General features: G+C 39.2%; 3 protein-coding genes and 1 long non-coding RNA gene across 10 annotated transcripts; 3 read left to right on the top strand and 1 right to left on the bottom strand.

Annotated features, from left to right (window-relative positions):
- Nucleotides 1-468: 468 nt before the first annotated feature.
- LOC103131943 (interleukin enhancer-binding factor 3-like) lies at nt 469-13,379 on the top strand. Of its 6 annotated transcripts, none has more exons than XM_016666579.1 (20): nt 469-631; nt 988-1,099; nt 1,284-1,395; nt 2,098-2,261; nt 2,477-2,639; nt 2,717-2,876; nt 6,568-6,659; nt 7,074-7,169; nt 7,464-7,575; nt 7,649-7,746; nt 8,830-8,938; nt 9,022-9,153; nt 9,264-9,448; nt 9,770-9,883; nt 9,982-10,113; nt 10,852-11,013; nt 11,097-11,238; nt 11,340-11,378; nt 12,609-12,938; nt 13,037-13,379. In XM_016666579.1, the coding sequence occupies exons 1-20, from the start codon at nt 616-618 to the stop codon at nt 13,138-13,140; spliced, it is 2,574 nt and encodes an 857-aa protein (XP_016522065.1). In that variant the 5' UTR covers nt 469-615; the 3' UTR covers nt 13,141-13,379. The 6 variants fall into 6 exon arrangements, with proteins under 6 accessions (XP_016522065.1, XP_007543767.1, XP_007543754.1 ...); XM_007543705.2 differs by having other exon boundaries at nt 469-693; nt 989-1,099; XM_007543692.2 differs by having other exon boundaries at nt 469-693; nt 949-1,099.
- Nucleotides 3,156-6,568, bottom strand: LOC107834765 (uncharacterized). Its single transcript, XR_001660585.1, has 2 exons — nt 4,707-6,568; nt 3,156-3,768 (listed from the first exon to the last, which is right to left on the bottom strand). It is a non-coding gene; the product is annotated as an uncharacterized LOC107834765 (long non-coding RNA).
- A 97-nt stretch (nt 13,380-13,476) lies between the features above and the next one.
- Nucleotides 13,477-19,521, top strand: acp5a (acid phosphatase 5a, tartrate resistant). Of its 2 annotated transcripts, none has more exons than XM_007543722.2 (6): nt 13,477-14,414; nt 15,604-15,694; nt 15,784-15,983; nt 16,084-16,208; nt 16,803-17,148; nt 17,240-19,521. In XM_007543722.2, exons 2-6 carry the CDS (start codon nt 15,604-15,606, stop codon nt 17,477-17,479), a joined length of 1,002 nt encoding a protein of 333 aa, XP_007543784.1. In that variant the 5' UTR covers nt 13,477-14,414; the 3' UTR covers nt 17,480-19,521. The 2 variants fall into 2 exon arrangements, with proteins under 2 accessions (XP_007543784.1, XP_016522107.1); XM_016666621.1 differs by lacking the exon at nt 13,477-14,414 and adding an exon at nt 14,720-14,844.
- Nucleotides 19,522-25,110: 5,589 nt separating this feature from the next.
- Nucleotides 25,111-27,477, top strand: syce2 (synaptonemal complex central element protein 2). Its single transcript, XM_007543663.2, has 5 exons — nt 25,111-25,209; nt 26,383-26,485; nt 26,833-26,909; nt 27,001-27,115; nt 27,227-27,477. The coding sequence occupies exons 2-5, from the start codon at nt 26,411-26,413 to the stop codon at nt 27,425-27,427; spliced, it is 468 nt and encodes a 155-aa protein (XP_007543725.1). The 5' UTR covers nt 25,111-25,209; nt 26,383-26,410; the 3' UTR covers nt 27,428-27,477.
- Nucleotides 27,478-27,701: the final 224 nt, after the last annotated feature.

The following is a 27,701-nucleotide window of genomic DNA, read 5'->3' as shown; positions in this document are numbered from 1 at the left end:
CTGACTACCAGTGTTTTACTTCAGAAGTACAATAAACATCCAGCTCAGCAGGGAGAAGGTTAAAAATAAGATTTTTTTTTTTTTGGATAAAATACTGTTTGCTCTTTTCAAATGCTTCTTATATCCATTACATCCAGTAAGATTTCAATGTAAATGTGGTGCATTTCTGAAAAACTCATGTCTGTTGAGATTTTTATTAGTTAAAACTCAATAACAAGAGATGGTTAAAGATGGAAAACAACATAGAACTTTAAATGTTGGTTCATATGAACCAAACACCATCACCTCAGCACTTTATTGAAACTTCTTTGGCTTTTGTATGCATTCATTGAGACATAGAAATGAAAAAATGACATTCTTGCTCTTGATGTCCCAGTGTTCAGGTATAGCTTTTCATTAAACAAAAGTCTGAAAACATCCAACAGTGCGTGTTCAACCACCGGACCTCCAGGGGGCGATATTACGTCAATAGTCTGAATTGAAGCCACTGTATTACGTGAAGAAAAGGCACGACGTACTAATTCCTAACGGCTATGAATTATTTTTTTTATAAAATCACCAGAAAAACTACGAAAGGAGAGGTGAAGTTCATTTGAACGGTCTAAAACTGTGCATATGCGCGATTTTAGAGGCAAGCTGTGATAGCATTAATGAAACTCATTGAGTTCGTGCATGTGCTACAGCTAGCCAAAGGTAAACTGTGCTTAATATTAAGTATTTACACCTTTAATATAGAACGAATAGCAGAGGTTTTATTTATCGATTTGTTGAATAGACACATCCCCTCTTAATGAAAACTGCAAACATTCATGCACAAGTTGATAGTTTGGCTCAACTTTTGCTGCTGCGCACTTGTTAGCCGCTAACGCAGGTTGCTACTAGCACCTATACGCTACGATGTACGTGACGTAAACGATTTCATTTTATGTTGACGTTTTTCTGTGGCAGGATAAACAACTACAGTTTTTATTTATGCTACACGAGGCAGGGAGGACAGCATGACTTCAGAGTGGGACGAACAGCAGGCCTATGAAGAGCTTCTATATTGGGACGAACTGATCCAACAAGGCCACCGTCTTCTGCCTGAGGACTTTGACAGGTAGCGCTGAAAACATGCTCTATTTCTACAGTTTTGTACAGAAATACAAGGGCTAGTGTGTCAGATCGTGAAAGGATCTGGTCATGATTGTTCTTAAAAACAATTCATATGGGGTCGGCTGGATGTTTATAGTTTTACTTTTAAAACGTACTATTTTTGCTCATTTTGTTGTCACTCCTGACAGATACGAGGAGCTGCGATATTGGTACGACTGTCTGTGTTACGAGGAGGAGCTGAGGCAGTACCATGAATACATTGCTGCAGTTCAAAACTTGGAGGATGAACGACAGCTTGAGGTTGTTTTTTCCTCTTTCCTTAAAAGCACACACGATTTATGATCTACTGTGCAAAAGTTTTAAACCACCCATGTGTTGGACTTTTTTTTATTTCCAAAGAGTGAGGCAGTCCTGTTATCATAAAAGTAATTTCAAGGAGTAGATTTCCGCACATCCACGTCTTGTAAAAATGATTTTAGGATATTGTCTGCTTTTTAAAATGGCTAGGGTCTTGTTAGCTTGCAGATTTCAGGTTTTTCTCTCTTGATGACTGATCTAAGAATAACATTTAAGAAGGTGTCGCACTTTTTACAACAATTTAAACAAAAATGTGTAAATAATAATGGCATGTCTTACGGCATTCGTGTTAAGTATTCATATCCCTTATTTTTCACGTGTCATTTTTAGAGCTTTATAAATATGAAGCTTCCTCCTTTTTAGTTATAACTGCAGATGCAGTGTTTTCCCCCAAGTAAATTGTATTTATAACTTCTGTTTATTTCCGTGTTTTTTTTTTTGTTTTGTTTTGTTTGTTTTTTTACTGTATGCAAGACTTATTTCAAGCACTCTATATGTAACAATTTCACACCCATTTTATGTCAAAACTGAAATGACAGTCAATGAATAAAAACTAAATCAAATTGTTTTTCTGTGTTTTGGAAGTGGATTTTATGTAAACATTACTTTCTTCTGATTTCAAGTCTTTGTTTTCTTTTACTACAGGAGATCATGGCCCCTCCAAAACAAACCGGGCCTCAGAATCGCCTTGTGATGACGAAGCACTCTGAAGTGTATCCTTCAGCTGAGGAGCTGGAAGCTGTGCAGACGATTATTTCTGATGTGGAGCATGCTTTTAAAACACTATCTGAACAGATTGATGGAGGGAGGTAAGCCCGCTGATCTAATTGGTCTGACGTCTTTTAAACAGATAAACTAAAACATTTAAACTCAGTTGAAAAAAAATCAGAGAACGCTCTTCTGAACAGCACAAGTCAAACTTACAATGAAACGTCTCTCTTTTGTTTGCTTCTCAACAACAAAACACAATACCAACTAAAATGAAAGTTGTTTATATTGTCTGTTTGTTTTTTGTTGGTATCAGAGACGAAGAGCGAGTTTTACGTGCTCTTATGAGGGTCGGTCTGGTTGCTAAAGGACTCCTCCTGAAAGGAGACAGTGAACTGGAGCTGGTGCTGCTCTGCTCCAGCTGGCCTACAATCACTTTATTTAATGAAGTCACAGAACAGTTAGCTAAACAGCTAGAGGTACGGAGTCATATTTGGAGTTGCTTAATGGCAGATTAAGAAACACCTTTCACAGCTTTAATGTCTTATCTTTTCAGGTAATTTCAGCTGGAACATATACAGTAAGATCGCGTCCGGAGGAAGCAGCCATTGTTGTGGCCAGTAGCAAGGAGTCAGTCCCGACTCTCGTCATCAACCTGACATCACCTCTGGTCCGGGCGGAGCAGCAGACTGACACCGCGGAGGCAGAGGGGAACGGTGCGTGTATTTGTCCGGCTGCACCCAGGCTCTCACAGGCTTGTTCTGTGTGATGTCAGTAGGCAGATACTGTACTCCTCCACTGATCTATAACTGCAATAGATATTATCCCAAAAGTCCCCTGGGTGTGGCTCAGCAGCGTCAGCACAATTATTTTCTGTCATCCACTCTTGTTTTCTGTTTCACGCTGCAGTGGGAATGTTTTAGAAGATCGTATTAACTGTCTGGACTTAAAATCTGCACTCAGCTATTTATTGTGTTAACTAATATGGGTTGTTCACCATCTATTCCTAGAATATCTGGAGTTAAATTCAGCAGCAGGTCTCTGTTTTTGTATGAAAGTGTATGTCTGTGTGGACTTTAAGCAGGGTGAAAGATGTATTATTCATGCTTACGTAAAATGATTTTTATGTAGTGCAAGATTCAGGGAGTAGCCATCCTCTGAAGTACTGCAGAGTGTCTTTTCTTCTTCTGAGCTGTTCAAGTTTGAGATAATTACTGTCCGTTTGTTGACCTGCCACAAAATCATAGCTAGTTTGTAAGGAAATGGAAACGATCTGCTCACTGCTGTGATTGTGAACAGGAGGTGTGGGGATTTAACCGTAGAGTTTAGATCTATAACGCAAGGCCAATCTGAAATTCGAGCCGGGTCAGGCCAGAATTAATTTTATGATGAATGGGCTCGGGCACATGTGGTGGATTTATTAAGCCTGTAATACATACAGCACAGAGAAAACCAAATGAAAATGCTCAATATAATGTTGTTAATCTATTTATTATGGTATATATTGAAGAGTATATAGTTTAACCTGGTGAGGAAAGAAAGTAAAAAGGGTGTAACAAATGTAGCACATTGCATGCGCTCACAGCTCTGCCTTGTATCCCATCTCTGCTGCTGCAGTGATGGGACCCTTTCAATTACACATCCTAGATTTACACTTGACTCACCCTGCAGATCCAACAAGCGACAATATGGAGCCAGAATATATTAAACAAAAGCTAAAATTGGGAAATGTTATACTGCCTACTCAAATGGTGGTCTAAAAGTGAATGCAGTAAAATTGTAATTAAATTAATATGTTGGGTTTACATCGATTTACTTGTTTTTTCAGTGTTTGTCAATATGAACATATGTTGAAATCTAGTCTGCAGTCTGCCGCTGGCTGCAGGACCTCTGCAGGGTGTATTTCAGACAAGGTCCACTGTCGATCTCTGCATAGTTACTGAATGTCTGGGAAAGTGTGTAAAATCATTTTGATCTGTGCAATTTCTGCTCAAAAACCGTAATAACTGGATGATCTGCAGCGCGATGTGATGTTGGAAGGGTCTCTGACAGAGACAAGACTTCATCCAGCACGTGAAAAACATAAACAAAAGTGTTGAACTGGAAAATAAAACGGGACAAAGCGACATGCGTTGTGAACATTGACATGAGGAATTGCGACTTGGGTTTTCCCTGTCTTTCAACGTGCCACTCTGATTTATCGGTCACAATATTTTGTCCTAAAATCCCGAAAGCTTTCGCAGGTTTTCTGTGACCATGTTGCAGCCACACCCAGTGTTCATCTTTTTTTTTAGATCAGTGGTGTTGGTACAGCGACTGGCTCAGACTAATGCCAGCGAGCAAACGGCTAATATGCTCCTGCCTCGTGGTCCTCACGTTGTTTTGTTGTGAGCTACGATTTGAGGAATCTGTTTCCTCTGTTGTAGCTAACAACATTCCGCTCACGCTGGTAATATTGGCTCAGTTATGTTGTCCAAGCCCCTGCTAGAATTACTAGTCAAAGCGCGGATTGCATGCTCTTGATGCTAAACCTGTACATTTCAAACCAGCTGCTGCAAAACTGATTCTGTGGTTTAGCTTGAAACTGTGTCAATTATTAAGGAGGGAGAAAATTCATTTTAAAATGGCTAAACAGTTTAACAAAGGATTGTCCGGCTAGTTGTTTCTGTAAAAAAATGTGGAAGTCTAAAGTTGCAGAGCATTTAAAGGCCAGATTTATTTTTTTTCTTTTGTTTTGTTTTGTTTTCTTGGGGGGGAGCGGTAGGGAGGGGTTGGAGACCCACATCTAGTTTTAGAAATGTTGGTAATGAACTGATGAGTTTTGTGACCAGTTTCCGGGCTCCGGTTTTTGTAAACATGCCAAGTTTATACTCTCAACTAGTGATGGAGAAAACTCCAGTCTGCAGTTCGTATTCCTGAGAAAAGTTGATCCTTAACTGTCAGAAGCTGCAGTTTCATAAATCAAACAGTACTTGAACGTGTCGCACTGTGCGAGCACAAGACGACAGTAACTCCTGCCGCTCTGCATGATGGAAGATGCCAGAATGTACGACGGCAGCAGAATTACATCAGACAGAGGTAAACTGAGACATCGGTCAGCTGTGGATCATACTGTGTTTATTATTAGTGTTTATTATTAGTCAGTCAGTGAGGGGAAAACATTTGAGGAAGAAGGAGATGGAGACTGCTAGATGTTCTATTGGCTTCACAACGTAGGACAGAAATTTGTCACCTTCCAAGATTTTCCCACACAACACCAGACCCTGCTTGACATTAGTCTTAAGTCGTCTGGTTGCTTGAGCTCTAAACTTTTGCAGGCCGTTGATTCAAAACCAGAGATTTTCTTTTAAATTAAGGATTTTTGTTTTGTGCAAGCGCTGAAGTATATTCATTTTGCATCTAGGAATTAAAAAAAAAAAATAAACATGCTTTACCCAGAACTCCCAAATGATAGATTTAGCTTCACTTGTTTCAAATTCTGTTTTAAGAACAACAATAATCTCATAGTGAGCACCTACTGCTGTCCAATTGGTGGTAAAAACAAATCAGCCCCACGTTGTGTTGATAATTCAATCAGAAAGTGCTGAGCTTTTCACATATTGATTCTTGAAGTATTTTTATTTTATTTTTTTTGCTGCAGGTGCATTCCTTGCTGCAAATGATCCATCATTCACTAAAGGAATGCTGCGTAATTAAATTTTGTGCAATATAATGTGTATTTTCTTATTTTAAAAAAGTAATTGAATCATTTATTTGCACTTGTTAATGTATTTCCAGTATTGTATAAAACGTTTTACGTAACTTAAATGAAAAGTCTCCAGAATGTGGCACTGTTTTTTTTATCCAGTTAATTGTCAAAAATAATTGATAGATTATTCGATTAGTAAAATAATCGTTAGTTGCAGCTCTAGTCTGTTTCCACTCTTTCCATTTGGTAGAAGCCACCTTTGGGCATGGATTGATCAGTTTTGCTGCAGTATGGGACAGTCGTGAATTTTTTTTCTCTCTATGCCTGTGATTTTAAACTGACTGCCTTATAGTTTGTGAAGTTTTGTAGGACCGCTGGACCTTTGACCAACTGGACACACTGTCTCAGGAAGTGGAGGGCAGCAAACCCAAGCCATGAGGCTGATGGAAAGGGGTTCTTATAAATAGTGCAGACACATTCACAACATGTCGAGCAATGTTGTGAATGCAATTCTTTCACTTGCAGTAAACCAGAAAGTTTGCACAGGTCTTTGGTAGATGATTTTTGGCTAAGAACAAAGCCTGCCACGTTAGATACTCTGACAGCCCCATTCCCTGCTTCTGCTGGTTTGGGGAAAGCTGCTGCTCCCTGAGCTGCAAGACAGAGCCAACCCCCTTGGTCAAACTGTACCTTTTCTTCTTACCCCACCTCGTCAATAGAAACGCAAACGGTCAACGATCCGCCGGACGTTCTGGACAGGCAGAAATGCCTAACTGCCTTGGCGTCTCTCCGCCACGCCAAGTGGTTCCAGGTTTGCATTCACGTCATTATTTTTAATTGATCTCTCCTTTATGTTTTGTCCAACCTATAGAGAGTGACAGTTTATTAGTTTTATTATATTTCCTTTAAAACTCCAGACTTTAAAGCTAAAGGATGGCCGGCCGATCAATACCAATGACACATGTGGGTGACTCATTGGTATGGATTGGCTCTTACGGCTGAGCTTTCTCTGTTTCAACTCTAGCACTGTGCAGAGATCAGTGAAAACCTGACAGGTCGTGCATTAGTTGATGTGGAGACGGCTCAGTAGTTCCTGTTATTCCATGCTTGCCTTGTTTTCTGAATTGGTTCATGAAAACTCTGAAAGCACAGAAGCGAGGTCTCTCTGGAGCAGACAGATGGGCCTTCTGACTCAACTGGCTTTTTTTTTTGTTTTGTGTCCCAGGCTAAAGTCAGCAATCTCAGTTCTGCTGTCATTGTGATCCGAGTAATGAGGGATTTGTGTAAACGGGTTCCTGATTGGTCACCCCTCTCAGAATGGGTGAGAAGTCTGTTTCTACTTTTCCTTGTTAAGGCTTGGTAGATGTTTTTGTCTAGCTTAACATTATACACACAGGCTCATGGTTCACAAAGTATTTAATGTTTTCTCTCTTATTCAAGAGTAGTGAATCATTTAGGTTGTTTCTGTTTTTGATATCTTAATACTGAACACAACAGGATTATCAAAAGAACTCTGAGGGGTCTTAAAGTAGACTATGATCTGTTCCTTCAAGCAGTGTCTAATTTGAAATGGTGCTGTTTTTTTTTGTTTTTTTTTTGTTTTTTTTTCACGTAGTCTCTTGAACTGCTGGTAGAGAAAGCCATCAGTACATCTGAGCGGCCAATGGCAGTAGGTGAATCCTTCCGCAGAGTTTTAGAGTGCGTCGCCTCTGGAATCCTTCTGGAAGGTGAGTTTCTCTTCAATCCATAATGGCATGGAAACCAGCCTGGATGCCCAAACTGAAACGTGTCTGTCCAAAGACGGCCCCGGCATAAGGGACCCATGTGAGAAGGAAGATGTCGACGCCACTGCAAATCTGACTGAGCAGCAGCGTGAAGACATAACAAAGAGTGCTCAGGTATGGTGAGATACAAACGCATGCAAATGTTAAAAAACAGAGGTGTTATGGTTGGTATTTGACATGTCAACTTTTTCTCATTTAAAATGTTTCTAATAGGGCCACTTGCATAATGCTCACACCAGTTGTCTTCGACACAAACTGTCTTCCTGTTTACTCTGATTTTCAAGTCTTTACGTAGATTTTCATCTGGATATAAGTCTAGTGATTTGCTGGGTCATTCAAGCAGTTTTACTTTCACTGGACAGTTTTTTTTTTTAACTTTGATTTTGATAGTGGAGTCTTGCGCAGTGAGTGTGTAGATGTCATTGTAGTTGGAAAAAATTATACCTGCTTTTTTCAGATTTTTTTTTAAGCTTCACAGCTCTTTGACTCCTGCAACGACTCTTGATTACGGTTCTGATGTCTGACAAGAGGCTTCTTGGTCATGACTTTTTTTTTTTTCCACTTCTGGATTATGGCTGCAATGACCATCATGGTAATATTTAGAAATATAGCTGTAATAATTACCATTGGTATATTTTGCAACAGTCTTTTGAGTCTTTGCTTTTGCTAATCATGCCTCTCAGTGCAATACTCTGGTGAAATGAAAAGGCTTTTTTTGTAGGTCACCAGTCCTCTATTGGTTCAGACGTAGCAGCAGGAAATCTTTTTAAACACTGATAAAAATTCAGCTGGTTTCTTGGCTTTCTATGTCGTTTTCAGAAAGACATTTGATCAATACTTATTTCCAATCAATCCGTCAATTTCCTAACACGATTATCCCTAATGGGGTCATGAGGGGTGCTGGTGTCTACCTCCAGAGATCAGCGCGCGAGAGGTGGGGCCACCCTGTACAGGTCACCTGTCCATTGCAGCGATACTTACTTCATTACAAATAATTTAATTTTATGGACTAATTTGTATTGATTTCTCTCTATGTGTGGATTGCCTTGATTCTTGCTAACATTTGATTATTCCACACAAATATTAATACAATTACTGAGAAAAATGTTGACTTATTCAATATTTATCTTGCTCGCTTCAGTTCCATTAAACTTCTTGACTCTCTTAACCTTTTATTTTTTTTTATTTTTTACTCAGTTTGCCTTGAGGCTGTGGGCTTTTGGACAGATGTACAAGGTGTTGGGGATGGACAACAAACCTTATAAATCCCAAAAATTTTTGAAATACACCCGCAAAGGCGGCACAGGTACAGGACAACAGAGATCCTCTGCGGAGTTGCACTTTGTTCAAAGAGTCGGGTCTCAACTTTGTTTCTCTGGTTTAATGCAGGTCAGATGACTCCTGCTTCTCAATGCTTCCTCCCAGCTAAGAGGCCTTACTCAGCAGTGGAGAAAGATGAGGATGAGGCGGCATCAAAAAGCAAAGAGAAGAAATTTGAGAAAGGCTTTCTAAAGAAACATTGTAAGAACTATCAGAGTACAATAAATTTGACAATAAATTTGTCAAAAGGCTGTCGTCTGAGTTCATTTTTATACTTTTTTCCACCTTTCTCCTGTTTGTTCCTCTCATAGTTGACCCAAACATAAATCCTGTGATGCGCCTAAACCAGTATCAGTCTCGCCTGGAGTATCGGCTTATCTCTCAAACGGGTCCAGTCCACGAGCCGGTGTTTACCATGTCTGTGGATGTGAAGGGAAAAACCTACGAGGCGTCGGGGCCGTCTAAGCGAGCTGCCAAGCTGAACGTCGCCATCAAGGTGAAGCTAATAAATCTCTACACAAGTGAATTCAGTTTATCAGCTCACACCCCTCCCTCAATGTTTGAGGCTTGTTACTGTTGTCAAAGTGGGCTGAGGTTTGGCCTGTCACAAGGAAAACAAAAATGCAAATAGTTGATTGAGCTCATTTTAATTTATCATGCGATTAATTGATTTGTTGCTTCTTGAGACAGGCTTAGCTGAGGTTTTTCCATCCTACATACACACGAAGCATCAGACTGCAGACTCTAGCTAAGCAGGTCGCCTGACCTGTAAACCTGCCGGTATCAGCTGTTGATTTGGTGCGTTTCTTATTCACAGGCCCTGAAAGATCTTGGTCTTCCAACAGGCCTGGAGTCAAAATCAGAGCTGAGTGGCGATACTGAAAGCTCTCACAAATCTGACTCTGCTGCAGCTTCTACCACAGCAGACGAGGTAAAGGACTTCATTTGAAGTCTCTTTAAAGAAACATGCACAATGGCTTAAGAGAAGAAAGTTGTTTGATTTAATTTTTTCTCTCCAACTGCGAATAGATTGGTCAGGGTCCCCTCTTAACTAAAAATGGGAAGAACCCTGTGATGGAGCTCAACGAGAAGCGCCGCAGCCTGAAGTATGTGGTGCTTAAAGAGACTGGGAGGTCCAGCGCCAAGTCCTTCGTCATGCAGGTGAGTCAGCAGCATCACACTCGGCAAACAAATGTAGAGGGCAATGTCGGTTTACCTCGTACAGCGTTTTAAGTGCAACAATGTGGTGCTTTTTTTTTTGAGGATTAGAAGGTAATAAAGTAATACTTCATAAATGAACTAACCCACAGAGTGAGAGATCAATAAAATCAAATAAAACCAAGTAGAAAAAAGGCCACCTTCAAACACAACACTAAGTTTTGTTTTTTTTTGTTTAGTTCAGAGGTGCACTGATCGCCATCTTCTGGCCAATAACCCAAGTGTTAAAAAGCCTGACCTGCCGATTCCAATTTGAACCAGAAACGATTTCTTTTTAGAACCGACACTTTAAGATGTGATACTGGGTTTTACTGAAAAACATTGAACTGTATCCGTGAAACAAACAAACAAAAACAACTTCTTTTGACTGCACGTGAGGTAAAGCTCTCAAATAGAAATACAGTCAGTCAGCCGTGTCTCATGGCAGAACAGCAGGAGGCAGTAGCTGCTTTTCAGACCTCTGTGTTGGTACAGCAGTTTAGTTGGATAAGATTGGTTTGAAATGTAGATTGCAAGTCACCCAAAATTAAGGAAATCGGGGCCGATTGATTGTTGATCCCCTATGAAACTTTCATTCACTTGATTTAAAAAGTCAGATATTTTGTTTTGCCAAAATTGTAATAAAATGAAGACTTTAACAGAAGTGGTGCGACGCAAACGGCTTTCTGTCTTGTGTTTCAGGTGGAAGTTGATGGGCAGAAGTTTCAAGGGAAAGGCTCCAATAAAAAGGAAGCAAAGGCGCACGCTGCCCTCGCTGCTTTGGAAAAGTTATTCCCAAACGACGATGACGCTTCAGACGCCAACCGAATGTCTGCAAAGAAGAAGGTCATCTACACTGACATGGTAATTTATTGGAGAAACTCCTTTTGATGGTTTTATTGTTATGTCACTTTACATTAAACCGTCTAAAATATCCTGCTCAACAGCACATCCCAGGATTTGGCACAATCCGTGGTATTCCATCAGATACCGGGTCTCGAAGCTGGGGTCCCAACAGAGGGGGCCAAGCCAGGGGCCGGGGCCGAGGCCGGGGCCAACCTTTTGGCGCCGGACCCAGCTATAACACTAGTAAGAGGTTTTAGGTTTTTTAATGATTGGATAGAAGATCTGCAACAAGAAGCTCAGGGATGAGGAAATCACTACTAACTATCTTTTCGTTCATTTCAAAGCTAACTACAGCTATGAGAGCAGCGCTGGTGCCGGCTATCGTAAGTATTTTGATACCCGTAGTCTTCGTCAGTCCAGAACACATGAGGATAATCTACTGGGGATTAAAGGAATCTCACACAGGCAGCGCTCACATGTTCAATGTTTTTTATCCTAAATGTACTTTGAACAGGTGATCTCTATGAATACGTTAACTTTGGATAAGATTGTGATGGACACAAATCAATGGAGTGTCGTAACTTTTTAAGCGCCTCACACTACAAATCCATTGGTATTCCCCTGCTTCAATTTACTGTAAGGATCTTTTAACATTTAATCCAACGTGTTAAGACGTTCATGAGCCGTTTTAAACCGGTTTGAAACGGACAAATCATAATATTCACCCTGCTAGAATATAAATATATCTTCAAGGATAAATCGTAAGAGATTAAAATATATAAATACAAAATTTCTTAATATGCCAAACAGTGTTTTGTTTAGTCCTTCTTTAGACTTTATTATTGCCTGTTGAGCCTGATTCAAATTTAGTACATTACTCTTTCAAATGCGCAGCGTCACAGGATTATTTATACTATTAAACCCAGTCTTTTAGAGCACAAGTCTAAAGTCTTTGTTTTTGTAACTTCTGCCTTGCAGGCAATCAAATGTGAGGCCATCTGTCCGACAGATAAAGATTGGTCCTAAGATTGGATCAAGGGGCAAGACAGTAATCCCAAACAAATTACCACAGAATGACTGAGAAATAAATCAATATGTTGCAAGGAATCAAATTCTCTCTCTCACCCTGTTTGAGACCTTAAGAGAACTTTGAGAAATGAATTTCTGCAAACCTCAAATGAACTGAATAAAATCTGTTGAAAGAACAGATTTTTATTCATAAGATGTTTATTCATTGGGTTTGTTCAACAGAACATACTGTGAGAACATTAAAAAAATGCACTAGAACCATAGGATGGTTACATTTAAATGAGAATTATCTAAAAAGTCTTCAGTTTAAACCTGTAGTAACTTTTATTAAAAATAAATAAATACATACATATGTGTACATGTTTGTTTAAACTGTAACTATGTCCTGACAGTAATTTATGGAAAAAAAAATCAAGCTCATCTGCCTCTTTCCTGTGGCAAAATGACATCTGCAGAAATACACCGCTCATTCATAAACAATCAGTCCAGAGGAGAATTTTAGCGCTGTTAATCACACTCGTATATGCACTGCTCACACCCTCACAGAGCACTAATGGCCTGAATTTGTTGTTTATCCATTCCAGATAAACTGTATGCTAACAATGCTGCCAGCAACACTGGCAAAAACTCCAACGCGGCTGAATCGGACAGCAGCACAGGCTACGGTACGTTTTACCCAGAGAGCACCTCCACCTACTCCTCCCCGCCTGTACCCAGCACCAGCGACACAAAGGGACAAAGCTACCGCTCCATGCCCCCACCTGTCGACCAGCAGAGCCCGTACAGCTACGGATATGGAGAGGAAAAGAAGAAGATGCTGACCCAAAGCAATCCAGTGGTTCAGGGTGGAAACTCCTCCACTTACAGCACAGCCTATCCTAGTTCTGTTACAGGAGGACATTCATATGATTACGGTAACAACTGGTTTCTCTTGAGATGTCTTTAAATATTTTCAGTGCTGTTGGAGCAGATGATTACAAGAATGTATTTCTGGTCTGATCTCTCTACGCAGGCTGGGGGAACCAGTTCAACTGGGGGAATCAACAGGGATTTGACGCCTACCAGAACTATGGAGGACAAAACCAGGGCCAGTACTCTGGATACACAAATTACTGATCCTTTCAAATAACAGTGCTGTTTTTAAAGTCTGTGTCCTCTGCGTTGTTGATAATCCAGAGAACCCTCTGGATTTCATTTTGTTTCATCACTTGTGAGTTTTTAGTTGACATTTGTTGAAACAGGTTTATTTTAACATCATCACAGCAGTTTGAAACTGTTTTGTTTCCGTTCTTCATCAGGATGTAATTCTGATTTAAGGATTTGTTTGTGTCAATAAAGATGCTCTAACCTTGGTCTAAAAAACCGAGTTTCAGATAATTTCTTTTAAAAAAAAAAAGGTTTGTGGCTTTAGATACCTTAAATCAATAGTAAATTATCAGAACATGGGGTAAGGGTCCGGTAAGACTTGTGTCAAACCCATGACAACCCTTGCCTTTTGGCCTTGCATCCATTTACTGTTGTTCCATCCATTTTCCTTACATCTAATATGCCCAATAATCAATTCATCCATCCACATTCTGAGTCCATCTATCCACCCATCCCTTTCACCATCTGTCCATCCAGTAATATTTCCTCCTTCTATTTGTTGCATCCATCTTTCCTTCCTTCATCCATCTGATGAAGTGACGAAGCACTCCAGCATGTGTTTTAGCATCTCTCCATGAAACCATTCATCTGTCCAGTTATCCACCCATATCTCTTTGTAGTTCATTTCCAGATTCCATGTTTGTATCTTAACCAAAGTAGAAATATGTTCAGTATCCAACAGGATACATTTTTATGTTATTAAAATGGGTGTAAGGGGACAGAACTGTGGGAATTTAGTTCTGACAAAGTCTGACATGAAAACGTCTCTTAAATTAAGCCTCAGAAAGACCCTTAAAATGTTTTAAGTTTGAAAATGTATAGCTTTAAAGTGAACCCATGTCTAACTCCTGGACTTTAACAACTATGTTTTGTAACATGATCAAAGACACAAAAGAGTTTCCAAGACAGACAACTTGACCCATCCGATTATATATAACATGTGCTCCGTTTTCCATAGAAAAATCAGGAAGACAGAAACTTGAGGTGGAAGCGAAGCAGGAAAAAATGTGATTAATGCTGAAGTGTTAGAAGTGGAGTCTAGACACGAGCTATATTAACCTCCGAGGGCCACACGTGGCACCGATCACCACCTGGTCCCAAGTCAGGCTGTGAACAAGAATCATGCCTGTGCCTCTCCTCCTCAAGCCGCTCCTCCTCAAGCCGCTCCTCCAGGATCGCTGATAAAAAGCAGAGGAAGGAGGAGAGGAGTGAGGACGCAGTCAACCAGATCCCGTCTCCTCACCGTGAGTACTTTCAATTTGCTTTTTTTTTATCTCACAAATGTACACCATTTGAATAGCTTGTAATTTAAAAAAAGAGTTGTCTTTTGCTTCTTAGACTTAAGTGTTCTTTCAAAGGTGATCTGTTGTGCTTCATTGAACAAGTTGCAATAGATTTTTGAGCTATACAAAACATGCTTATTGTTTTTTGTTCAAAATTGTTCTTAGATATTGACATTTTAGTGCACAATTGTACAACTTGTAGATCTTTGAAAAGCAGAAGTAGAGCCTCCTGCACAACCCGCAAGAATGCAACAAGTGGTTTCCGGATGGGAAGTCAACAACAAAACAGTTGTGTTTTCCAGCAGCCATCGTTCGAACACACCTCATGCGGAGGTCACGCCACAGTAAAACCTGCCGACCAAATGTCCTGGAGCTCCCCTTGGGTTGCTAGGTAACAGGCTGTGGTTGCTGATGTCTGACATTGCATTGGGAAGGTTTTTGAAATGGCTAATTTTCTAGAATTAATTTTAAAACAATTTGTTGCCAGAACATGGCTACATGTTTTATTTTTTAAAGCACATGAGCTATTTTTTATTAGAGCCATACCAAGAAAAAATTAAGTTACAAAATAACAAGTATAAAGTCATAATATTATGTCAGTAAACTCGTTTATTCTCATATTGACTATTAGTACTATTACTTTATTATAATTAGTTTATTCTCGTATGAGTCCATTGTTGTTACATTGCAACTTTATTATCATCATTTTGTTTTTGTCTTAGTGTGACCCTAATACTCTTATAAAGGTGCCCTTTAAATTGTCATGATAAAATGACATGTTCTATAAAAGGCAGAGATGCTCTGGAACACTGAACTGTGACCTCTGACCCTCTCAGACACATAGATATGGCCACATTGATTGGGCTTTATTGCCTCCAGCGGGGACGTGACGGCTCCAAGCTGCACCAATCACACTCAAGACAGTGTTGTTGTTTGCAGCAGTCACGAAATAAAGAGGAAGCATAGCCACACTCGCTGAGCTAGACGTGCTTTGCTCAACCTGAAACCGTGTAACCTGTTCTTCCTCTTTTTTTTTTTTTTTTTAAACCTTTGATCACATGGATGCTGACTTTCAGATGTGGTTTTGGTTCACTTCTGTTTGATTTATCTTCAAGCGCTCTGAAACTCTGATTATTTTTGCTTTTTTAAGATGGCATTTGTTCTTTTAACTCTCCTATCCGCTGGCATCGGTGTGACCCTCTGCTATCCTGCTGATTTTCAAGACCTGGGAGGAAATGGCAGTAAGTGTTTTCACCTTGACTACCGTGAGTTTAAATGACCCTAGTTGTGTTGCTGTTCAGCTAACAGGTATTGTTTTACACCCTACCAGGAAACAGGACCTCCATTAGGTTCCTGGTTGTAGGGGACTGGGGCGGACTCCCCACCTCGCCTTATGTCACGACTGAGCAGACTCTTACAGCTCAGGAAATGGGCAACGTAGCGGGACAGATGGGCGCCGACTTTATTCTGGCGCTTGGTGATAACTTCTACTTCAAAGGTGTGGACAGTGTGGATTCCCCACGGTTTCAGGTCTGTTGAGTTTCTCTGGTATGAGACCACAGACACCCTTCTAAAAAGCCTTTTTCTGTGAACTCAAACCTACTGTCTCTTCTAAATCTCCCACTTAAAGGAAACCTTTGAGTCTGTGTACACCTCAAAGTATCTCAAAGTCCCTTGGTATGTTGTGGCTGGTAATCATGACCATGCAGGAAACGTCAAAGCTCAAATCGAGTACTCTCAAAAGTCCGACAGATGGTAAGGTGTGCTTCAATACATTGAAAACCTGAAACTTGTATGGATTCATTACACAAAGAGGAATCAAAATGTTTGTTTAACTAATAAAAGCTTACTCTTCAGTTTCTCTAAAAATCTGATATCGTATAACAAATGCATTCCAACCCAGAAATGACTTTCTATATCTTGTACAGTCATGGAAGACTGCTGACTGGGCAAATGTCCAGCAGGTAGCTGTTGACACTGTCCACACAAAAGCTAAACTTCAGAGTTTATTGCTAAAGGGCAACAACTCTGGGCTTTTTAGAGGGCTCTTTCTGGGTATATTAGTGAAAAGTTTAGTGGAAGGAAAGTGGGGGTAAAATAACCTCAGTCTTCAGAGGATGTGCAGCAAAGCCAATTCAAGAGGTTTACGGAAATTCACAAGGTCTGGAGTCGAAGTTTCCAAAAATAGAAATAACCTTTGAAATTTCTCTGTAATGAATGCGTACGAGTTTCCCTCTTTCAGCTGAAATTCTGACATAAATTTATTCGATGACGTTCTACTTTCTTATGCACTTCCCAACAAATAGCCAGAAGTTGTGAAGAGAGCATTTGATGTTTCTCCTTCGTTAGGAAGTTTCCCTCCTATTACTACGAGCTGAACTTCCGCATCCCCAACACGGGGAAGACTCTCACCATCATCATGCTCGACACGGTGATGCTCTGTGGAAACTCGGACGACTTCGCTGACGCGCAGCCCAGAGCCCCCCTGTCTGCGGTGGACGCCAACCGTCAGCTGGTCTGGCTGCAGGACCGGCTGGCCCGGTCCAAGGCAGACTTCCTGTTGGTGGCGGGCCACTATCCGGTCTGGTCCGTGTCGGAGCACGGCCCCACAAAGTGCTTACTGAAGAAGCTTCGCCCTCTGCTCCTTAAACACAACGTGACCGCGTACCTGTGTGGACACGACCACAATCTGCAGGTCAGCTCCAGGACATTTAACAAACAACTTTGTTTGCAGATTTATTTATTTATTTCAAACTTTACTGTTATGCTTCTTTCTTTTTCCACAGTACCTTGAAGAGACTGGTGTGGGCTATGTAGTCAGTGGTGCTGGGAACTTCTTGGATGATGACACCAGACACTGGAACCACGTCCCCAAGGACTCTTTGAAGTTTTTCACCGGCAAGTCTTCGACCAAGGGGGGGTTCGTTCATGCGGAGGTCACAGACAGCAAGCTGTTCCTGACTTACTTCCAGGCCATAGGCACGTCCCTGTTCCGCACCGTCCTTTCCCAGAGGGAGTTCATGTAGACGTCCAACTGAGACGATCATTCATTGTGAAAAGGACTTACCTATGATGTCGAATCGGTGACGTTTGATTCTGCTTTTAACTTTGCCACAGAATTTTCATGTGAATTTATTGTAAACTAAAATGTGTTTCATAAAGTGTGGCATCTCTTGTTTCAGGAGCCGTATATTCAGGAGCCTTATTGTATAATTTGGTAACGCCAAATAATGACAGCATATTGGATTATTTTTTCCTCCCATTAGATGTCGTGCATGGTAATGCTATTCTTTTAACTTGTTCACACAGAAATCTGTTCTGGTTTTTGAGTGAAATTTAACAGCAGAACTCCCTGGAAAACTTTAGAGACATTTTATCTTTTTCTTGATGTCTTTACATTTTCTTTGCAATGGATTTTCTTTCCCAGTGAAATCAGTTCAAACTTTTTTCTTGACATATGAAGATAATTAAGTAAATGTTTTATAAAGTTTCTAAGTTGCATTTTGTTTGTACAAAAATAGTCAATTCTAAGTAGACATGCTTCACAGGTAGAGTAACGTACGATCCAAGATGGCACTTGGGGTTTCGTTAGTGTGGAAAACTTCAGGTGGTTTTGCAGGTTTGGAAAATATGGAAAAATCTTTACATTTCCAGATTTTTTTCCTCTCTGTTTCTTTGTCCTTCAATTCATTCATTGGACATTCAACTCCTCCCTTTTCATTTCATCCTTCCTAATATCCTTAAGTTTGACTTTCCAGTTTTTTACCTGTTTTCTAGTCCTTTCATTGATACAGTTTTGCATCGTTTTCTTCTGTCTTTTCTCTTTTTTTGTCCTTTCCTTGATTTTCTTTTTATGGTATTTTCCTTCTTCCCTCCTTGTCCTTTTTTTCCTCCATAGTTTCTCTACCACTTTTGCATATCTAACTTTTTTTTTGGCCATATTTCTTTGTAAAATATTTCTGTTTTTTTTTTTTTGTTTTGTTTTTTTTGATGTATAGTGTCTGTAAATAACAATTTTACAGACCCTGTACATCCAGATTGGATGTTACAGATTCTTCATTTTATTTGTGTTTGGACTTTTACTGGACCATTCGGACACATGTGGGGCCACAAAGTGTGGCATATTGAGATCGTCTTCAGAAATCAAAATGATTAAGGGAAAGCAGATTTATTAAATAAATCTTAGCGTTAAAAACAATCAAATGGGTAAAACAATGTAATGACTGCTGATGCTGTTTATGTTTCATACCCAGTTTCACTGACTTTTCTACAAATAACAGAGGGCGAGGAGTTTCTTCCTGTTATTTTGTGACTCAGAAGCTAGAATGTTTGGAGGCCTTGGTTTGTTTCTGATCATAACCCATAATTGTAGCCGTGGCTGCATGTGATAAGGCCATCCTTTTGCTGGAAGGAAAGTCTCTGCATCACTCTTAAGTATTTTCAGCTTCCCTATCTCTGCTGTTTTATGTTCTGCCTCAGATATTACTTTGCATTTTGGTCTCCTCTGACCAGATCTGTCCGTCCACGTTTGCTTTCTTCCCCGCATGACTTGTGGCAATCTGCGAACAGGACTTCTTGTGGCTTTCTTCTCGCCGCTCCTGTATAACTTTCAGATTTGTGAAGGTTTGGATCTCTGCAGCTGATAGGCTGTGGCTGTAGGGCAGTCGGGGACAAGACTTTGACTGTCAGCGCTTTTTCCGTCACAGAGAACGGCCTGGCCTGCCAACAGAGGATTAGCCTGAATGACTGCAGGATGGCAGCTCCCAGGTCTGTGAGGAACCGAACCAACCAATGACAGCTAACCTGGGAGAGGAAGCAAAAAAACAAAAAAAAAAACTCTACAGCAGATGTTTTCTGTTCATTTTTCTATCATCTGTGGAGAAGCTTTTTTTTTGTTAAATGTGCTCTTATCTCTCTTTTTATGTAAGAGTGTTTTAGAGAGGATGTTCTTCCCCTGGATACTAAAACAAACACAATTTATAACATTTTGTTAAATTATAATCCCTAATCTCTAATGTTTAATGTAAATTTAATCTTTTACGTGGCATAAAGGGAGAGACTCTTCTGCTCCAAGCATACTGTGGTCTTTGCTAAAGGCTATTATAAGGTAACTCACAGTAAGTGAGGGGTATGTAGATCCAATTAGGATGAATTTCAGCCTGTTGGTGTAATGCACCACCAGACTTAGTGCTGGGCTGACAGTCCTCTGTCAGAGCAGGAGAAGTTGGTTGGGGTAATCTGAGGATAAAGGACAGGTGAGGCTCACTTAACCCTGACTTACATAAATCCACCGCAGACCTGAAGAAAACCTAATCGGGCTGCTCATCGTGTCAGTTACTGCCGATTAGAGTCTATCTAAAGGAAGATGTGACTTCACAGGAGGTACTCAGGCAGGTACTCGCAGACCTTACTTTGCACTTTAATCGCTTCATTTTTCTAAGGCCGTGACATTTTCAACAAGACAGTTTAATTTCCTCTTGGTGTTTAACAAGGTCAGCTGTTTCTGACCTCACCGGGAAAAACTGTTTACCAAAACAAGTCCAAGCTGCCTCAGAAATGAAACGATAACGAATCTTGTCATCTTAAATGACGTGTAATCAGACTAGTGAAATTTAGTCCAAGTTTGACCCATGTAAATACAGCAGTTCCAATGACTTATTCAATTTAATCTGAACCTATTGCAAAAAGAGTAATGAGAATATCCGTTTTTGTATGTCATACACATATAGCCAAACACAAAGGTGCTATAAAGCTCAAACTGTAATCTCTATTCAATTTATATTAATCCAGTTCCAGGTGTTTGTATCTGACTGTTTTACATTTTGAATAAGAAATAAGCAAATATTGACTGGATTGCTTAATAAAACGGTGAACTAGCCCTTTAATATAACTTATAATAAAACAGCTCTAGTGTTATTCCCCAGCTGGTCATTTTTTCTCACATATTGAAGCTTTGTTTAACACATGGTCCAACTCCAATTTGAGTTTTTATTATTTCTAAGGCACAATCATCAAAAGCACAAGAAACAACGAGTTGAAATATTTTTACACTATGTGTAATGAATCTATATAGGGTTTTTTTCCACTTTTTTTCCCCAAAGTACTCAGATTTTTTTTAGCTGCACATGTTGAGTAAAAATAATAACTTCTTCTTTCCAAGACTTTAATCTCTGCTGAGAGGCCAAGATGACTCCATAGTTTGAACTAGTATGTCTATGTTATAACAGGATAACACTGCACGTGTTTATTGTGTAGTGTTGCTCATCTCGTGTTCAGTTGCTCTATATTAAACAACCATCTCACTCTGAATCAAAATTTTCTGAAATTAAAATCACATCCCCTACCATGTTTATCACAAGTTAGTTGCTTCATCCATTTGTTTGAGGTTTGGGGAAGTTCTCACGATTCTAGTGCATGTTGCATAAGCAACATACTAAGATCCTTAACATCACCAACTCTGATTTGACTAGGACGCTCCAGTCGTCTAAATCTGCAGCAAAGTAATAAAAGGGCATTTTGGATGCCAAACTTGCTCATCTAATCTCCTCACTCTAATCTGTCCCCATCACTAAATACTTTTCACATATGGGATGAGCAATGTCAGATTTTCAAAACAAGGTTAGATCAGAAACTTTTAATTTTGTTTTAAAAAAAAGCATGGAAATTAGAGAAAAAGCAAAACTAATTCAAATAGATAAATTAGCATAAAAAATGAATGACGTTGGGAAAATTGATCTGATGCAATTAAATGCTGTCAAGTTTTTAACTGTAAACTTTTTTTTTTTCATTTTAGCCAATATTCTGCCTGCATAAGACCCCATAATGTGATTTTGTCCTGCATACTGAGGCTCGTTTGACTTAATTGTCTCAATGCATTAATATACACATTTATATAAAGAAAAATAAATGAAACTCATAGAAACATTTTAAATAAAAGCAAACACTCTTAAATAACACATTTAAATACTGTAACTTAAAGATGAAGAAAACCTTAAAATGAAATAAACATAAAATGGCTTCCTTCAGGCTTTGGGTTTATTTGTACTTCATTTATATAGGAAACAAAATTTTCACTCTATTTTTGAGGTTTCCATTTTTTCCCATTAATCGTCGAGTCTCTAAAAGGTATCAAAGAGTCAACTTAAAGTGGTCACCTTAACTAATTGAATTAACTTCATCCTGACAGCCAAGCTCCTTAAGGCCCACAGATATTTTCAGCATCAGAATACGACTGTGTCAGCATATGTTAGCGCCTTACTCTGTTATTTGTCTTTGATTCACAAAGAAAGCAGACATTAGAATCCTGCAGTGTGTGCTATTTTTGCTTTTTTTTAATAGCTCATTTTAGAGTAAAAACGAACAAAAAAAAAAAAAATCAGTTGAAGACAAACTATCAGTGGAGGACATTAAACTTTTAGCATCTTATTTAGCATAAGATGCTAAAATAAGTCTACTGTTGATAAGAAATGACATTCTTGTACAGTCATAAGTTTAACTTCCATATGTGATATGCAAGGATGAAAACATTTACTATTTGAGGAAAAACTGAAAGGCCCGACTAAAATTTCCCAGAAGGAATGTAGAGAAAACAGCAGGACGTCTGAGTCTAGTGCTCCTAGGATAGAAGAGTCTAAACCTGAATTATTTGGAAATCAGATCAAGACAACATGTCTGACATAAACCAAACAGCATTTTTGGAAAATAACCACAGAAATTGCTTCACTGCATTAGAGTCAGGTCGGCTCACCTTCATCAAAGCTCACCTGCATCCTCCCAAATGGGTATGCACCAGTCCTGGAAGGATGGCTCAAATAAACCCTTTGTTCAGTTTGCAAAATAAAATTAGTCTTATTTTTTGAGTTTGAATTACTCTTTTAACAGAGGTTTAAAAAATATTATTAGCCATTAATATGCCAACAATTCTTTTGAGATTCGTGAATATATTTATTAGAATAATAAGTAGGATATTTTTTCACACGACTATGAACAATATATTTCGCTTAAAAGGATCAAAGGCTCCTGACAACAATTAAATGAAATAATCAGTTGAAACGCTTGGTTTGGCAGGCGAAAAAAGATCACTGCATTGTCTTGGCACAAAACTCTTGGAAAAAGCAACTAATGAAGGCGATCCTCCTGAATATTCCAGATCTCCGAATCACAATCGTCTCTTGGGGGTGACTCGTGGATTTTCAGCACATTTTCCAAGGTAAATTAGTTCTCCAAACATTTTTGGAAACTGGTCTGTTTTAACTAGAAGCGGTTTCAGATGCAGAAGTAGCTGAAGAGGCTTGGTGTGTGTTTATCTCCTCACGCATCACTCTCCCTGGGAAGCGGCTGAGTGGTGGTGGTGGGGCTGGCGATGCTGAGGTGGCTGGGGAAGAACGAGGGGATGTACGGGATGACGGACATCAGCGGGCTGGCTAACGGGCTCTCGTGGACTGGGGTCATGGGGATGATTATGTCGTCCTGGTTCCACACGTGGAAGGCGTTTGGGTGGGAGTGGCTCAGGGCAGGCGGCATGTGAAGAGGGTCGACACCCCCTACTTCTGCGTCCTTTTTCAGGTCGTCCTCAATTGGGCCCAGCAAACAGTCTGTGAACAGACACACTCCATGAAGTATTGTGATATTTCCAACGTTCTATGTAGCCAGTATAGCGCTGGAGGATTTCACCCTATAAAAAGCGCTCAACCTCCACTTTCTGTACAGTTATGCAGTGTGTATTGTTCCTGTTTTGCAAGATCATTTTGGGTAATCAACACACCTGCCATGCTATAAAATGTTTTATCTCAGAGGAATTGCTTTAATGTGACGGGAAAGCAAATAACTCGAGGAGACATTTCTAAGGATTTCTGTTCTTTTGTACTCATGCATTCATTCTTCATAGATTTGCATATAAAATTCAGGATATTGCCACCATTTTATCCACAGCTAAGAGATGGTCACTATTTTCCAAGATAATGTTGTATAACTGCAACCAGTTTCAATCAACTACAGAAAGGTGTGTGCCTCCTTGAGGAAATAAAGAACCTGACTGAGAATGAATATCTGTTAGAATAGCCTATGTCAAATCTGAACATTTTCAGAATAAAATTGCAAAGAAGAGAGTTGACTGCTTTACTTAACACAACGATTTTTGAGAGCAGATGGCACACAACTAAAAGTCTGATTAGCTCATGCTTAAGTCAAGAAGAATTATGTTGTGGAGCTTATGTGTTGCCTCTGACAGAATCGGGTACCTGTTATATCCAGCATGAGATCTTTGATGAGGTGACCGACGATTGCGTACGCCACAGCAACAACAACCAGGGCAGCCATGATGAGGTACACCACCGACTTGGGGAGCTGGATGAAGTCCCTAGGTGGGGGCTTGTATTGCTTATACAAAGGTTCCACATTTTGTACCAAATACTGGAAGGACTGTCCCGCTGGGTCTGTGTAGTTAAAGCTGTCCATATTTCCAGAGTAGGAGCTTCCTCTACTGAAGAGTAGCTTCTTCTGTACATTCAAAGGAAACCAGCTTGTAGTTTAAATCTTCTTCCTGCTGAAGAGTTTCTTCCTGAAGCGAAAGTAGCAAATTTGAGCATTTCAAAAAAAAAATATTAGAAGTAGCGAATGAAGAAAGTCTCTTACCTGACAAATGCTAGGTTTTTGTCAATCCCAGCATTTAGATTAACTATTACTCTTTAATCTAACTAAATCCTGCTCTCCACAGTGTCTCATCTTGATTCACATTATTTGCTATAAGTCGAAGAGGCATCATGGTATTTTCAACAGGCCATGTGCTTCCGTATGTTGCGTCCTCTGTCCTGACATAATCCAGAGTGTGGACAGTGACAGAGTGAAGGGGAAGGGAAGGAAGGGATTACATCAGATCACAGCGCCGATCCAGCAGCACCCCATCCCAACCCTATCCCAGCTCACAGAACTGGAGAGCATTTAATCCGCAACAAATCTTGCCAGTGCTGCATCAAGCCTTTCACACAAGACTGCCCCACCTAAGGTACAAAATCTTTACTGTATATCAGGAAAAGTGTCACTATGACACTGAAAGGTGTTGTTTTGTTTCACCTCTTTGAACTAAACATAATAAAGAATATAAAAGAGACTGAATAAATTAAAAAAATAATAAGCTGTATGTCTAAGTAGAAGCCAGTTGTAGTGTTGTATGTGAGCTGAGCTTGCTAACGGCAGTATTTTAATAACCATTTTGAAAAAACTGCAAATCCCAGAGAAAACATTATACAGTCACAATGGAAACTAGAAAAAACTACTTTTCTACTTATTTAGCAGTAGCATCCAGTGAATGTTGAGAAAGCCAGAACTCATGGTTAAATGATGATTTAATGAAGCCATCCTATCATCAAGGAACAAGTGCTAGACAAGGACAAATAGTAATAGAACGTTTTCAGCATCTGTTGTTACACATAGCCCATTATATTAGTGCAATTATTTTAATTAATACAACAATTTACAGGTTTTTCCATACATTTCGGTTAGCTCAAATGTACTTCAGTTTCAACCCTGCCCCCTTATCGACTGAAGCTAATGTTTGTCTTTTTTCCTAAATGAGTAAACATTTAGTTTTGCTCAAAAAGGTACTATTTTTTTAATTTAACTGAATTGAATATCTTTCATTTTTCTCTGTTTGCTGTTAACCTTTTCTGTGTTACGGTTAACCGTTTCGTGTAGAACTGCATCCCGTTACCATAGCTACAGTCCCAATAAAATTACCCTCATAACCTCCGGCTGACAGGTAAGTCATCTGGCATCTGTTACTAAGAACTTAATAAAATCTTTCAAATATTTTGTAACCCTCTTAAATTAACATCTGGAAGACTTTTTAATTAAAAGACATTAGAATATGGTAGTTACTGTAGCTTGATGGTTGCTAATTCACGTCTTACGTCTGTACATTCTGGCAGTTGATATCTAGTTACGTAAAAATATTACTATATGCACGATATTACATTATAAATGGCGTGAATTCTCAAACTGCAGACCAAGACGTGGGAATTTTATGTTTACTAACTGCAGAAAATATCACTTTGCTAGCTTCTGCTAGCAACACGTTAGCATGTGAAAGGCTGGCTACATGCTAACCTTTTGCTAGAACGGTTACATTAAACTGCAATATCCGAATAACAGACTCCATATAATGTTTATTTTAGTATTAACGATGAAATTTATTTTTGACTTTCTGTACATTGTAATTTTAACAAATTGGAATCATGATTTCAAATGATTTCAATATTGACACCATAATAAGCTAATGTTTTAAATATGTCAATTTTCTTTAAATATGAAACATTTTTAACGTTTCAACATATAAAGCATTTCAAATTTAATCCACAATTAGCTTTTAGCATCACTTTTTAAGCGTGTTTTCTAATCCAATAAACTTTACTGAAAGCTAACTAGGTAGGGCACACCCATTTATTAATCTTGGCTAAATACAACAGAGAGACAGCAGCCCTGCTGATACAGCAAGCATTTTTAAAGTGTCCTGTTCTTGTTGCTCAGAATAGATGAAAATATATATATATTTTAACCAAGAAAGTAAAGGACAATTAACTCAAAAATATTGGACATTTGGCCTTGAAAAACACACACCATCAGTGTAAATTGTTTAAGGTTTTAGAATTTTTTTTTTTAATGATACAAAACATATTGATGTGGTTAGTTTGGGTTCCATGTGGACTTATCATTTATCAGTTTGAGATGACATTCACTGTATTTATTTACAATGTATCCATTATAAAGACAACAAATGGGTTATCCTGATGTTTTTTTAACTTAACTTTAACTTTTTAAGCACTCGTTTGTCATAGTGGTAATATTTTACATGCGGTCTAAATTTTTCAACGTAAATAACATTACTTTCACTAAAGTTAATCTTGTGCTTTCCTACATCCAAATCTTGACTCAGACTCTGCCTTACGGTCAGACAGACCAAAATGGATTTCTTCTTTGATGACCTTCCATCCAGCTCCCTGTCCACTCCTAAGAAAGGACATGAAGACTCGCCGATGGTGGTACTACTAAGTAATAATTTTTAAAAAAAATCTAGTTTTAGATAAACACATATAGGCAAGAACCTTCTTTAACATTAAATGTAATTTCATGACTTACTTTAAATACTCTGTCTAAATAAATGGTGTGAACCACTGCATTTCTTTACATAAAACCTAAACATTGTAAGTTACCAAGTAAATTCTCAGGCTCTCTTAAGGTTCAAGAGTTTTTTTTTTTTTGTTTTTTTTTTTTAAAGTAGTTTTGGTCAAACAGCTTATTTATACTTTGAGAATGTCTTTATTTCTGTCTAATTTTTCTTCTGGATGACGAAATAATTTCTTGAAATATTTTCCTTCCTTTTCAGGTGGAAGATACAGATTGTGATTTATCAAAAAACAAGTCAAGTGTGAGCATGACTGAGATTCAAGAGAACTATAGCAGGTACAAAGACACCCATGCAGGCTGCGAAAATGTAAATATGTTTTAGGAAATAACGTGTATTCCACCCTTTACATTTTAACATCGGTTGCAGCTCGTACATTGATGACATCAGCAAAAGAGCTCAAGAAATGGTGGAAAAAATAAACCATGAGCGAACCAGAGACCAGGAAATGATGGACAGCTTTCAGAAGCAGCTATCAGAGAAGGTGTGAATTCCTCTTAGATATTTTGTCCAGAAAAGCTCAGATTCTACTTCAGACCCTTCTCTCCTGTTTTAAGCAGATACTCTGGCCTGATTTCTTTCCTCCCTTCTTCAGGTGTCAGAGATGTGTCAGCTGATAAAAGAGGAGATGTTCACCATCTATGAGCTCAACAGCAATGAAATCCAGGTGAAGCTGCAGGAGCTGTCAGAGGTGCTGGAAAACTGCTCTAAGCTGGAGAACGAGCTCCTGGAGGCCAGTCAGGCCTTGGAATGCCTCAAAGATGGACTGGATATTAAGCAGAGAGCAGAGCCGTAACAAATTAATTTTGTGCTCAACTGGGGTCATTAAACTGAAGACATGTTGAATGGTTTTGTTGGTGTTGAATTATGTTCATTTGTCTTCATTCCTTCTCTATTCCTAAACAACTGATTTTGCCTCTGGTTTCAGTTCACCGTTTTCTGACAGGAACTAAAACAAAAACAGACCAGCCAAAGCCAAGTTCGCATTTGCTTCATGTTCAGTTTCAGTATCATAATGTTTTGAAATAAATACATTCACAAGAAAAGGGAACAATGCCAAGTTATGTTGT

This window comes from Poecilia formosa, unplaced genomic scaffold (assembly GCF_000485575.1).
Source record: "Poecilia formosa unplaced genomic scaffold, Poecilia_formosa-5.1.2 Scaffold11, whole genome shotgun sequence".
NCBI lineage: Eukaryota > Metazoa > Chordata > Actinopteri > Cyprinodontiformes > Poeciliidae > Poecilia > Poecilia formosa.
Note: the sequence above shows the minus strand (reverse complement) of the source record. Positions and strands in the feature narration are given on the sequence as shown.